This window comes from Guillardia theta (assembly GCF_000315625.1).
Source record: "Guillardia theta CCMP2712 unplaced genomic scaffold GUITHscaffold_68, whole genome shotgun sequence".
NCBI lineage: Eukaryota > Cryptophyceae > Pyrenomonadales > Geminigeraceae > Guillardia > Guillardia theta.
Window position 1 is genome coordinate 92614 of NW_005434606.1, and position 13509 is coordinate 106122.

Here is a 13509-nt window from a genome sequence, read left to right on the forward strand (position 1 = left end):
CATAGTGTCTTGCCTGACAGAGGAGCATAATCTAAGTCATCCTCGCCCGTTTCTTTCTGTTCTCGGTAGCCGATTTCTCGATCCTGCTCCTGCTGCTGCTCCTGCTGCTGCTCCTGCTCCTGCTGCTGCTCCTGCTCCTGCTCGTGCCTCTGCTGCTGCTCCTGCTTCTGCTCCTGCTGCTGCTGCTGCTCCTGCTGCTGCTCCTGCTCCTGCTCTTTATCTTTACCTTCCTTCGCCCTCCTTTTTCCGGCTCCTCGACATTCCTTCTTCTATCCCCCTGATCCTGCTTCTCTTCCTCTACCTTCTCCAGTACCTGCTCTCATCCCCTCCTCTCCAGGCATCGGGCTGGAGATCTGGATGAGCGTTCTTGTGGGGACAGCGACTCTCTTCACTGCCTTCATGGGACCTTGTTTTGCAAGAGGATGCGCGAAGAGGAGGAGGAGGAGATTTCGCCGACCACAAGGTTACTGTTGAAACCACCTAAACCCCTTGGCCTCTCCCTCTTCCTCCTCCTTCAACACCACCTCCACTTCCATCTCCCCCAAGCATTTATCTCCTGTTTCCTATTCCCCTTTCCTCCGATTTCAACTCCTTTCTCCCCTTCCATTGCGTTTGACGCTGCTACCTCACCTCCTCTACCTTCGTTTCTATAGCACTTGCCTTTCGTCTCCTTCTCATCCTCCTCCTCTCCTGAAGCAGTCACAGGAGACCACCAGCCCGATGGCAGTCGTCAGTTTGATCAGTCAGGGCACAACGCAAGCTCGACAGTTGGAAGAGAAACTGCGAAAGGCGAGGAGGAAGAAGAAACTCGAAGGAAGGAGAAGAAGCCGTTGGAGGGAGGGGAAGAGAACAAAAGGCAGCAGGAGGAAGAGCAGGAGGAAGGATCAGCTCAACGCCGTGAAGGATCAAAGCGGGTTGGAAGCAGAGAAGAATCGGACGTCCAGGAGAAGGACAAGGACGAGGAAGAGAAGCTGGCGGGACAAGAAGCTTCTGGTACTCTCGCTTCAAAACGCGAGGAGGAGGAGGGGGAGGAGGAGCAGCATTTTGGGGAGCAGGAGAAGCAGGAAGAGGAGAGTGGGGGCGTCAAACGCGAAGAAAACGACGAGGGTAGCGCACGGAAGGGAGGGGAAGGTGCGGAAGAAGCAAGAAGTCAGCAAGAAAACGATAGCAAGGATTGTGATAGATGAGAATACTACAAGTGAACAAGTCAAGCACAAGAGACGAAAGAGCGAACAGCAACCATGGTTTCATTGTCATACTTATGAAACAAAGTACACCCACATGTGAACATCTTTTCTCTTGCCAGACAGACCAGCAGCTCTCTATCTTTGTAGTTCGCTATCCTAGCAGCGCTCTACCTCCCTTGCCCCATCGCCCTCACATGCTCGCTCCCAACCTCTCTGAGATCTCAATCTTCACGTTCTTCACCCCCAGCCCGATCCCGGGGACAAACTCTCCTGACGGCAGCACACGGGGTCGATCTAGAGTGATCCGCACATCCTTCCCCGACACCCTCAGCCTGTGAAGCCTCAGTCCTTCCTCCTCCCTCCCGCTCCCTGCTCCCAACTGCACGGGAAACCACAGCGTCTTGACTTGCGGCGTCCATAGCAGGGGGATACTGCCCCAGTAGTCATCCGCCTTGTCCCTGCCCATCTTGCCCCATCCCAGCACCCTGACACCTTCCTCTCCCTGCTCCACGCTCATGCTCGTGGCAGGAGCCGCATCAAAGTCGATGTTGATGCTCTCTGCCGGTACCCCCCAGATCTCCTTACACCTCTCCTCCGCCCCCTTGGTGCTCACGCACAGCCTCTTGCCCCAGTGCCCGACGAAGCCTTGCTGCAGCACCAGCGATCCCATCTCCACGAACTCAAGGTATGCTCCGAAGGGAGACTCGTCGTACTCCAGGCACACAACCCCCCCTAGGCTCCACCCGAAGAGCGAGAGAGGAGCGGCTCCTGACGGCAGGCTCTCCTGCTTGCTCCTAACTATCCTCGGCTGAAACCAAACCCTTCCTTTGAAGATCCATGGGAACTGCAACGATCTCTCATCCTCCAACGAGATTTTCTGCTCCTGCACCTCCGTCGCCATCATCGTGGGTCTCAGGTGGGAGGGTTGCATGCAACGATGCCTTGCGATGCCGAGCCTGGCAGGCCCCGCTGCAGGAGAGGAGAACGAGAAGCCTGAGGAGGTAGAGAGGAGGAGGAGGAAGGAGAGGAGGAGGAGGAGCTGCTGCTTCATGCCGTCGGGTACCGCCCTCCAGCAAGCCATATCCTTTATATGTCCTGTGGGAATCGTGGAGGTGGTTCCTGAAAGAAGAGGGGGTGGTAGGGTCATGGTATATTGAGTAAAAACGCGATGCCCAGGGGGGAATGGGCGCAATGAGGCAGTCATACTGGTGGGTTGTAGCGGCACTGGCGACAATGGCGACGATGACGACGGGAGATCGACCAGGATGGTACGACGAAGAGACGTTCGCAGTCTACGACTCCTTCCTGAGGAGGTGAGAGGGAGGAGAGAACTTCTAGGGAACAAGGACACAAAGCAAGGAATACCTTGACATGGCGGTCATCAGGAAGTTGGAGCCGTACAAGGAGCATGGGCTCGGAGCCGACGCAGTCAAGCTGGCGATGAGACTCGGGGCATGCAAAGATACTTGCGATCCCAACGAGGCACGATGGAACACTCACTTCCAGGTTGAACTTCTTCTGTGCGAGAAAGAAGGAATGTGCTAACGTGGAGTTGCCACAAGATTGTGAACGGTACAGTCTATGCTGTGGGTGGGATCCAGCCATTCTGGAACGAGCACCACCGGAAGCGCGTGAAGGCTGTGTACACCATATTCGCAGAGGTAGGCCTCTCACCAACCTGAGCTTCCCCTTGTCCTCTGACTGGCCCCGATAAGCTGGTCAAGTTACAACCGGACCTACCGGATGTAGAGTTTGTGATCAACTTTCATGACTACAACAAAGTCCTTCGGAGCCAGGAAGACACGATGAGCTGGGGAGATTCGACCTACTGCCCTCCCTTCGCGCTGAACGTGCGGCCCTCGTGCTGATGGCTGGTACACCTCAAACTGCTTCCCAGGAATCCTTCCTAGAAAGCGCTCGCTCTGGAGCATCGAGGTCGTGCGAGGCTGTTGGAGGCTCTGCTGGAAGCTTCAAGGAGCACGAGCCTCAGTTTCATGGCCACGACTGGCAGCTGTCAGCTCATGGAGTTAAGGTCGAATGTTGCACTGATAAACATACAGGCACTACCGGATCTATGGGAATCATTTTGGAAATCCCATCATCAGGGTACGACTTGCTGCTCTATCCCTTGTCGTCGACTGTCCTCTTGGTGACAATGTTCCCAGGTCAACGAGACGAACCCTCTCAAGATTGCGATCTTCTCCGCTACAAGGTTGACTGGGACTGTCGGGGCCATTCTCAAGTATCCTGCAGCTGCGCTTTCTCCTACGACATCTCGTTTCCCACCACCTTCTACGACTTTGACCTCCTCGACCAAGAATACTCCGAGCTGTCAGCTGCAACAGAGTCCCTGAACTGCTGGCCTGAACTTGCAGGCAGGTTTCAAACAACAGAAGCGTTGTTCCCCTGGGACTCGAAGCTTGATGTCGCGTTTTTCAGAGGAAGGTGACAGCAGTAGTGACAAGGTATGCTATCTTTGACAGAGAGCTCCTGCCAGCTGCTGGTTCTACAAGTCACATGGAAGGACAGCGGCCATGACGATGAGCAAGGTGCTCGTATACTCCCTTCCCCACTCCCTTCCCCGTCTCTCTGTCTCTCTGTCTCTCCCTCTCCCTCTCCCTCCCTTCCTCGCTCGCGTTTCACTTCCCCACAGGTAGCAAAAGACCTTGTGGATGCGGAATGGTACGACGAGATCCGGACAGACATGCTTGAGAAGGTGTCAAGTCTCGTCCTTCTCGTCCTTTCGCATATCTTGCATGTTCAGGACGGGATCCCCCAGTTCGGGGATATTCACGAATCAGCCCGATACAAGTATCTCCTGGTACATCCTGCACTGTCCCCCATCCCTCCCTTTCTCCTGCTCCTGCTCCTGCTCCTGCTCCTGCTCCTGCTCCTGCTCCTGCTCCTGCTCCTGCTCCTGCTCCTGCTCCTGCTCCTGCTCCTGCTCCTGCTCCTGCTACTCCTCCTGTCTGTCTGTGGAAGTTACCTGATTTGCTCGAGGAAAGCATCTGGAAGGCCATGACTTCTGGTCGATGCGCATTCGTAAGTTTCTCCATCGTCTCAGCTCCGTCGCCCTCGTCACGATGCTGCTCAGGATCGCTGGCTCACATTCGAAGTCTCCTTCTCATGCAACAGGTTCAAAAGGCCCTACTCTTATCATATCCTGACTTGCTCCCTCTTTTCTCTGTCCCTCCTCTTTCTCTTCTTTCTCCTCTTCCTCCTTTTTCTCCTCTTTCTCCTCTTGCCCGCCTGCCCACCTGCCCGCCTGCCCGCCTGCCTCCCTGCCCCCTGCCTCCCCTTTGGCCGATGCTCTCCCGTTCGTTGCTTACACTGCATCAAGCTTCCATGCGAGGAGTTCTACTACGGTTTCTTCAAGCCCTACACCCATTACCTTCCTATCAAGAGGGTACGTCACAGCTTCTTTCTGCTGCGACCTCACTAAGTCGCCTCCTCTAGGACCTCTCCGACTTGTTCGAGGCTGTTCTATGGGCGCGGCAGAACGACGACGTAGTCCTCAACATCTCCGACTCGCTCGTGAACACGTGAAAGAAGCATGTGAACCTGAACCGAGAGGTTGATACAAGACATGCGCAGGGCGAGGAGGGTGCTCAACAAAAAGTCGGTGTTGCAATATGTGCACATGGCGATTGTAAGGTGAAGATTTCGAAGCTGACGAAATGCCCGTGTAATGGAATTCTGCAGATACAGCAAGTTGTTAAGATACCAAGTGAAGCTTCATCCCAAAGCTCGTCCAATCGACCCACAAAACAGGTCTCTGCAACAGCATCTCTGTGCTTTTCAATTTCGACCCTCCTAATCTACAGATCATGACAGGTGTCTGAAAACTGTCCTCCCTTGCTTCGACGATTGATGCAGTTTGCAATGAAGTTGAATCCGCAAGCGTGTACGTGCAACAAGTGTTCTAGCATGCCTTTCGCATCCTCTCTCTCCTTCACGGCCATCGCTCATGCTCTCGTCGCATATGCTCCTGGCCGTGATGCTTGCTTGGCATGTCCGATCCTTGGGCTATCAAACTACCCCCTTTGCTTTCCTACATACCCCTCACTCTACCACCCACCCCCTTGTCGATAACAATCTTCAGAGCACCACTACTGCTCGTTCTCATGAAGAGTGTGTATGAATTAAACTAGTACGTAGGGGTAGTCAAAGTACCCCTACCCACTAATTTAGACCGCACCCCATGGGCAATGCGCACTGGAGGTTGTAGGAACCCACGTTGGGGGTGTAGTGGAAAATTGCAAGGGTGGGGTCGAAATTTTGATAGGGTCCTTGGTGATACGGGGGTACTTGCAGAGGGTATAAATCTTATGTTGTTTCCTGAAGCAGTGATGGTGGGGTATGTAACTCAAATTTATATGGTGGGTAGTCTTTTCCAGGGGTGGGGTAGTAAATTTTTTGTTTATCGCCATTAGTCCCCTAGTCCAACGACCCCTCATTTTCAATCACCCGGGTCACTTACTACCCCCATCATTCAAATTACCTATGGTTAATACTGGCCACGGATGGGGATATGCTCTGATAATTATAGTGATTACTATAAAATCACTTTCCATGGATGTACGAACTGGAATAGTAGGGATGGTACAGCTACCTACCCCTTCTTTTTCATCCACTACCGGTGGCAAACGAATCCCGATCCCTTCCATGCAGATTTGCAATGGCGACGAATAGGGCAGGTCGACGAGAAGAATGTTGAGATAAGGAGGACAGAACAGCTCAACCTGATGACCCAGCACAGTGTCGTTGTCATGGTCATGAGGGCAGAGGGAACGACAGGACAGAAGGAATAGAAGAAGGAGAATGGATGGCGCGAAGCGTGCCAGTAGAGGGGAGAAGAGGAAAGGATGCAAATCCCGTGGATCGGTGGGGCAAGTTATGTTGGGAAGGCAGCTTCTTGGAAGACAAGAGAAATAAGGTGTTTCTAGATACAGTCTACCCTGCGGGGGGGGCTAGAAACAATGCAGATTTGAGGACAAGAGGGTGGAGCGATTTGCTGAAGTCCTGTTGACACGAGCTTGCAGGGCAAGCGCAAACAACTTCAGGCCTTTCAGAAGCAGAATTCATCTCCACCGATGAGCTGGTACGCCATGCTCTTCATCCCTGTCCTTCCACTGATCCCCTGACTCCACAGGCCCAATGAGCAGGGCGAAGCTCCTTTCGAAATTGCCCCTGCCGTGAGCAACTTGGAGCAGGAGGGCTCAGGAGGCATTTCAGACATGTTCTCGGCGCCGATGAAGGTGGACATGAACATCGCAGAGACCATGGGAGGAATCTTCGGCGACGACACCCCGTCGGGGGACGGCGAACCCTCCAACCACCTGGCCCACGGCATGCAAGGGCTGTCGGCCAGCCCCCAAGGACCGCCGCATTCTGATCACCAGTCCCAGCCCTTTGATCTCAGCGATCCGTTCCAGAGCACGATCATCGGTACAGACGTGGAGGGCACAGGGGGGTGGAGGGTAGAGTCTCCGCAGAAGCAGTCTCCGACCTCTGGGCCTGCCAGTTCGATCGGGGTGCTCCAAGGTGGGTGCCTTCCTTTGGTGATCTGACAGAGGTTGACGATCGATCTTCATCGTGCAGCTCCTATGTTTGATGACAGCAGCATGCTCACCACACAGGTGAACAGAGCTCCGAGCTTGCTGCCTGCCCTTGCTGATCGGTCCTGTGCAGAGCGACGGGATGCAAGGGTTTGCAGGGTTGGGAATCTTTGATGGGGAGGATCAAAATCAGCAGGCAGAGGAAAGTGGGCACAACGAGATGGCAGATCTGGGGGGAGTAGAGGCTAACGGTCTCCAAGAGCAGCCCTTCGCCATGCAGATGGGAGGAGGTAGAGCTTGTTTGGCTCTTGTCGGGCGTGTGCTTACCCTCAACTTGTTTCAGGCGATCAGTTTCAGTACCCGGCAGATGCGCCTGAAGTCTCCTTCGAGTTTCCAGTAATGTCTGCTACCGAAGTCCACCAGCCTCCCGTCGTGCATGAGCCAGCCGCCACGCAAGACGGTGAGGGTGGAAGACGTCCGATGCACGTGTGGCGCTCAATGGCACGCAGTCCTTCCTACTGAAGACAGCATCGCTGCCATGTTTGAGGCCATCGCTCCTCCAGCTCCTCCTCCTGCTCATCCCCCTGCTCCCGCTCAGGTTGTCATTCGGCTGAGGTTCTCCTCAAGGCTGATGCAGTCACCCCAGGCCGCGACCTCGCCCGCTTCCTTTGACGAGATTTCCCACCAGTTTGACATGCCCAGCTCAGCTCAGCGTAAGGACCCACCTGAGATCTCCTTGTCATCCGTTCTTCATCCTTTCTTCCTCCCCCTTCTCTCCTCTACCTCCCTTCACGTTGACTAGCCCCACGTTGCAGACAACTTTGCCTCTCCAGGTGGAGAACTTAACGCCTTCTCCTTTCCTTCGGCTGCTCCTCCGTCTTCCACCGAAAATGCTGGCTGGGATTTGTTTGACGCTCCTGCTCCCACTCCTGCTGCTGCCTCCGCTCCTGCTGCTCCCACACCTGCTCCTGCTGGTGGCCACCATTCAGATGGGCTGGACGCTTTTGCGCTGCAGGTACATTTTACCTCTGACAGCCTCCATTCATCCATTCATGTTGGAGTGGGGCAGGAGAAGCCTTTCACGCAAGGCAAGGAGGAAGTTGAAGAGGACGAGTGGGGAGAGGTGAGTCACGTTCTGGTGCTTGCTCCTCTGCTCATGACGACACCAAGGTGGTTCATGACAAACCGAAACTGATGGTAAAGATTCGAACTAAGGACGAGATCGCTGCAGAGGCCCAAGACAGGTAGCTCCTTGGTGTTGTACATCCCTCTTGTATCGTTTGGCTCCTCTTACCGCCCGCTCTCCCCCCCCCTCTTCCTCCCTCCTCCCTCCTCTCGCCTCCTCCACGCTCCCTCTTTCCTCTCTCCATCCCTCCATTTCTCGGCCCCACTGCCGGCTCGTTCTCCCCACCATGATGCGTTTGACTTCCCGTCCCTCTTGGCAGCTCGAACGCATTGTCTGCCCTGGCTGGCTCGTTAGGAGCTCCTCCGCCAGGTACTCAAATCCTCTTGAGGCTGCTGGCTGAGTCTGGTGCAGCAGGAACGAACAACCGACGGTCTCGGAGAGGTCTGTGGAAGCAGAACCTGCCACGCTCTCCATGCTCTCCCAATGAAACATCCCTCCCTCCATGATCTTCCTCTCTCTCCCTTCCTCTGATCATCATGTCTTCTCCTCACCTTCCTCTTCCTCGTTGATTTCCGTCAGCCTCCTGACTGGCATGGCAGGGGCTGGAGCCGCAGGGCCTCAGAGAGAGATGGCTCCTCCTCCGACTCCTCAGCTCCTCGAGACCCCACAGAGGGAGCACCACCAGAGCTCGCTCAGCACGTTTGAAGGTGAGGGAGGAGAGGACACGATCGTTCTGACGCCTGCCAGTGTCAGGAGCACCTCATGGCATGACCTTCGATGCCATGCAAGGAATCAGCTTCCCTCCTCCCGCCCAACAGCCCCAGCACAACCTGCCGCCAGCTCAGGACAACCTCGGCTTCGCGTTCCCGCAGACTCCGGCGCTTCCCCCGAGCGCGAGTGCCCCGGCACCGCACGCTTCGAGCGAGCAAGAGAAGCTGCTGATGAGGCGGGTGGAGGAGCTGAGCAGAGCACTCGAGAGTGCGAGAGAGGCTCAGGTGGGGCAAAGCTGAACGTTGAGGCCATGAGCTTGACAGACCTCGCAGAATGCAGCTGGTCGGGAGCTGAGAAGGCTAGGTGCTGAGAACTCCCAGCTCAAGTCCAAGGTAGGAAAGACTGGACGGTGTCCAGCTCGACAGCAGCTGTGAGCTCTTGGTGACGAGAGGCGGGCAGAACGAGGAGCTGGAGGCTGCAGTGAAGCGGGGAAGCAGCGGCTTGAGCAGAGACAACACGAGGGGAGAGCTGGAGGAGATGCTGATTGAGGTGCTCGAGACTCCCCGCGCTGCCTCTTCCTCATACTCCTCTGTAGGCCAAGCTGAGGAACGCGGAAGACGCCAACGAGATCATGCAGGTCCTACTGACTCAGCTACCTTTCTCCCCCCTGCCCTCCCTCCTTTCCCTGTTCACTCCCTTGCCTTCCTCTATCCATCCGTTTCTCTCTCCTTCCCAGCACTCCCATCGTTCTGCAGCTTCTGCATCCTTCTCTGCTCGCGTCATGGTGGCCTCACTTGGGTTGCAGCTACGACGCAAGGTTGCCGACCTCCTTGCAGACAAGGGGCTGAAGGACCCAACCGTCGGTTCGCATTTCCTCTCCTCGTCTCTCTACCTATGCATGATCTCCTTCTTAGGTGTGCTCAGGATACAGGCACTGGGAGAGATTGGATTCAGGTACTACCTCCCTCTGAATCATTAGCACTCCCGTTCCCTCCCACCGTTGCCCTCCCTTCCCTCCTCTCCTTTCCTCCTACTGCCGCGCTCTCCCGCTTTCGCTCCCTCCATCCCTCCCTCCCTCCCTCCCTTCCTCCCTTTCTCCCTCCCTCCCTCCCTCCCCTCCTCCCTCCCTCTCCCCCTTCTTCCTGTGCTTCTCTTTCCTGCTGGTTCTCATCTGCTTCAATCGCCCAGCACCGGAGAGATCCTGGAGATTCCACTCAAGGTCGTGACTACGATTAGACGCTCCGACTATCTGCCTGACTTCGAATCAGATCGCGCCCAGTGGTGGGAGTTCGCAGTTTTATCATCGTTACCCTGTATGCGTCTACAAGCACCTTGGTGTTCCTGACAGAGTGGTGGACAGGGAGGAAGCAGCGTTCCAGCAACCCCCGCCTCCTTTGCTCCTTCGTCTGTGAAGGTGAAACCATCTTTCCTTTTCCCGAGCAAGTCTTCTAGGCTGACTTTTCGCCTCCTTCTCTCTCGTTGCACTGCAGGCGACGCCTCTGAATATCAACAAGTATCTAGAGGAAACGAGAGCCAGGACTGGCGCTGGGCAGGTAACAGCCTCCTCCCCCTCCTCGAACAGGGTGAAGCTCAAGGGTATCGCAGGCAAATCAACAGGCGGGAAGCTTACTAGATTTCTCCTGAGCTTTCTTTATTCATTTGACAAAGCTGAAGCACGACTAGATTTTGTTTGCTCCGTCTCTCGCCCATCCTTCTTTCCTCCCCTGGCAGTCTGTTGCCATGCGTTCGGGCCCCTCGATGTTCCACTCCTTCTCGAACTTTCGGAAAACATGGGGAATGTTCGAAACGATGTGTTCAAAAGAGTTTCTTCCCCGGATTTCACAGTGATAGTCCAAAATGCACCGTTTCGGTAAACTTGGGGAAGAACCGAAGACTCAAGCGTTTCAAAATAGCAAAGATTCAACAAATCTCGTTTAAATCTTTTTATCAGAACTGGAGGAATAACCCCGATACCCAATCTAACCCCTACTTTCGCCCGTTGACATATCACCCACCCCTCACATCCCCATTGACTTGAGAAACATTCAATCAAGTACCCCGTGTGTAAATTCACCTACCCATACTTTTCCCTTCAATTTTCCTGTTTTAATACCCCTTTCTTGTACCCACCCTAGTGTGCTGTTATCCTCCACTTAGTACAACCCCGTCCTGTATTACCCCACCTCCTTTTCACGAGAGTCATCAGTCTACCTCCCTCTTCCTCCATCTTCATCCTCCCTCCCCCCATCCCTCCCTCCTCGCTCATCCCTCCGCCACCCTCACATCCTGTGCCCCGCCCCCCTCCTCTAACTTCTCGCTTTCAACTCTAGCACTCCCCTCCCTTATCCTCCACATCCTACTCCGTGGGTTGCAAACCAGCTCTCTACGCCTTCGACCGCAACTTGTTAGCTTCGTACGTTGCCTCTCCCCCCTGCCCCGACCCGTTCCCTTCATTTCCTTCAGCCATTCACTTCCCTTTGATTCCGCGACAGCAGACATGGAGTGCTTTGATATGAGGACCCATCTGCAGATGGAAGATCTCAGCGACGAGAGTTTCGTATCTTCCGACTCCGAGGTCGACATGGACGACAATCAGCTTTTCTTGGAGCCAGAGGAGCAGGAAACTTCCCCTGTGTGGACCGAGCTAGAAAAGGAGTAGAAGATGCAGATTGGTCTTCTGTCCTCAACCTCAAGGACTGTGAGGCTGTGGAGGAAGCCAGGGACGAGGCTGTTGCTGTAAAGGAGGAGAGCGACGACTCTAAGAAGGGCAAGTGCGAGGTGGTCGTGATCCAGTCCAGGCAACTCCCAATGCAGAACTCTTGTGCGGTTGAGATCACATGGGAGAAGCTCGAGCAGCACTTCCACGAGAGCCTCCCCGTTGCGGCGTCCAAGCTTGGTATCGGCAAATCAACGATGAAGCTTGTCTGCCGGAAGCTGGGACTTGTCAAGTGGCCTTACAAGAACAAGGGAGGGAGGCAGCTGGCAGCTCAGGGGAGCAAGAAATATCCCAACGTCGGGTTCGGTCATCCCCTCCGCTATAACCACATGTGGAGGTCCTACCATGACTACCAGCTGTCTATATCCCTACACCCCCTCGCTGAAGGGATCTACCGTGCATAACAAAAGCACGAGGACGAGTGAAGATATTGTTTCCCCTTATGTACAAAGAAGCCCTCATATACATGTGTGAGAATGAATGTAGGTTAGCTCTAGCTGAAAGTTCTCGTTTACCGATGATGGAAACCAGTGAAAGGTCACTTTCGATCCGAAGAGCTCTTGTGCTCCTGTCCCTTCCCTTTCCCTTCCCTCCTTTCGAACGCACTTTCATGTCCGATTCCAGCAACTTCACCTATCTAGACTGATGGTGCAGACTGTTGAAGCTGCATCGCTGTAATTCGCAATGATTTCCTCCATCTCCGCGTTTTCTCGCGCAAGCTTGCAGACAACTCGATCCCTGTGAAAATGAAATGAGAAGTGAAAGCAAACTGACAGATCAGAAACGCTAGCCAAGGCGAACAACCACAATGGTAGGCAGTATATGATCGAAAAGCAGCACACAAAGTAAGGCAAAAGAACAGTGAACATACTCAAACACAAGATGTCGAGTCAGGGTAAGAGGAAGAAGGGAGGTAAGGAGTATAGGAGTGAGATAGGAGAGGAAATAGCATCGAGAGAGACGAAAAAAATGGAAGCGAGCAAGAGGAGGGAGCAGGAGAAGGAAGGAAGCAATCAGGGAGGTAGGGATGGAGCTTACCGCCATCTACTTGGGTCGTACAAGAGAGACTTGGCGAGGAGCCTCCTCCGCTCCTCATTCTGCCTCGTCTGCTCAGCCAACCATTTGTCCTGCCCTCTCTGCTGTCTCGCTGCTTGCGAGTTTCGTGAATTCTCCTTTCCTTCTGCTCCTCTCCTCCCTTGGGTTTTCTCTTCCTTCTCCACCGGCCTGCTCATCGTCAGCGAATGAGCTTAGAGACTACCAGCTTACCCCTCGGCCCTGAAAGGAAGCAGTGGAGAGTCGTCGCGGGGTCCAGCAGCGGTCTTTGTTTCGCTGAGTGGGACGAGTCAGACAGCAAGGGTAAGAGAGGAGGGACGAGGGCGTCAACCTGACCGTCTGACGTCCCGAGGGGAGGGCATGAGTGAATTCAAGACTCGAAAAGTTCCTCTTGGCCCTCAGGAACCGCATCTGAAGTACGTCAGGACCTTGTTGGCTACAGCCAGCCTCCTTACCTTCTCCCTTGCTTTGGCCAAAAGCAACCTGAGCTCCTCCTTCCTCCACTCATCGCTCTCCTTCTCCAGCTTCTCGCTCACTTCCCAGCAGTGGTCGACGCATCTGAGCATCTCCTGCTGCTCTCGATCGAACGTCTCGGATGCCGCACGCTCGTCAAACGTAACGCACCACAACCCTTGTAAGGTGTCAACAACATCTTCGATGACGGCAGCAGTGCGAGGAGATCCCTTGCTGGAAGGAACAGGCTGCACGCGAGATGGCGAAGACCCCATGGCCCGCTGAAACCAATTATGATGGAGCAACGATCGAGGAGGAGGTGAAGGGGAAGCAAGCACGAAGCAGAAGCAATCAGATTAGAGAAACAGGACGCAGGACAACAAGTGAGAAGATTGAAGGGACGGAGAAAGAGGAAGATGGAGATGAAGAGGAGCAAGACGGGAAGATAGGAAGATTTGGAAATGCAAAGTCCAAGACAGGGAGCGAGAGGGAGCGAGAGACGACGAGAGGATGATTTTGAAGTGACGAAGAGACCGGGGGAGGAGGGAGGGAGGGAGGGGAGGGGAGGGAGGGAGGGAGGGAGGGAAGGAGGGAGGGGAGGGAGGGAAGGAGGGAGGGGAGGGAGGGAGGGAGGGAAGGAGGGAGGGAGGGAGGGAGGGAGGGAGGGAGGGGGAACGGGAGTGAGATAGACGAGGGAGGGGAGGG

At 54.8% G+C, this 13509-nt stretch overlaps 5 protein-coding genes across 5 annotated transcripts; 3 read left to right on the forward strand and 2 right to left on the reverse strand.

Moving 5' to 3' along the window:
• Nucleotides 1-1377: 1377 nt before the first annotated feature.
• Nucleotides 1378-2118, reverse strand: GUITHDRAFT_113547 (hypothetical protein; the record flags this gene model as incomplete). Its single annotated transcript, XM_005827228.1, has 1 exon — nt 1378-2118. One exon carries the CDS (start codon nt 2116-2118, stop codon nt 1378-1380), a length of 741 nt encoding a protein of 246 aa, XP_005827285.1.
• Nucleotides 2119-2420: 302 nt separating this feature from the next.
• GUITHDRAFT_142809 (hypothetical protein) lies at nt 2421-4733 on the forward strand (the record flags this gene model as incomplete). The annotated part of the gene is made up of 14 exons (XM_005827229.1): nt 2421-2500; nt 2534-2693; nt 2750-2848; nt 2903-3037; nt 3085-3200; nt 3248-3293; nt 3353-3399; nt 3441-3632; nt 3685-3736; nt 3841-3903; nt 3952-4008; nt 4170-4229; nt 4528-4593; nt 4686-4733. 14 exons carry the CDS (start codon nt 2421-2423, stop codon nt 4731-4733), a joined length of 1221 nt encoding a protein of 406 aa, XP_005827286.1.
• A 1275-nt stretch (nt 4734-6008) lies between these two features.
• On the forward strand, nt 6009-10226 carry GUITHDRAFT_142810 (hypothetical protein; the record flags this gene model as incomplete). Its single annotated transcript, XM_005827230.1, has 23 exons — nt 6009-6071; nt 6230-6288; nt 6340-6731; nt 6789-6826; nt 6879-7035; nt 7089-7205; nt 7255-7343; nt 7392-7458; nt 7579-7760; nt 7815-7868; nt 7916-7989; nt 8191-8240; nt 8283-8312; nt 8471-8578; nt 8619-8866; nt 8915-8974; nt 9042-9131; nt 9178-9219; nt 9388-9536; nt 9771-9801; nt 9931-9996; nt 10073-10135; nt 10188-10226. The coding sequence occupies 23 exons, from the start codon at nt 6009-6011 to the stop codon at nt 10224-10226; spliced, it is 2268 nt and encodes a 755-aa protein (XP_005827287.1).
• Nucleotides 10227-11079: 853 nt separating this feature from the next.
• On the forward strand, nt 11080-11702 carry GUITHDRAFT_113549 (hypothetical protein; the record flags this gene model as incomplete). Its single annotated transcript, XM_005827231.1, has 2 exons — nt 11080-11237; nt 11303-11702. 2 exons carry the CDS (start codon nt 11080-11082, stop codon nt 11700-11702), a joined length of 558 nt encoding a protein of 185 aa, XP_005827288.1.
• Nucleotides 11703-11927: 225 nt separating this feature from the next.
• On the reverse strand, nt 11928-13079 carry GUITHDRAFT_113550 (hypothetical protein; the record flags this gene model as incomplete). The annotated part of the gene is made up of 5 exons (XM_005827232.1): nt 11928-12036; nt 12337-12522; nt 12565-12627; nt 12683-12762; nt 12807-13079. The coding sequence occupies 5 exons, from the start codon at nt 13077-13079 to the stop codon at nt 11928-11930; spliced, it is 711 nt and encodes a 236-aa protein (XP_005827289.1).
• Between the last annotated feature and the right edge of the window lie 430 nt (nt 13080-13509).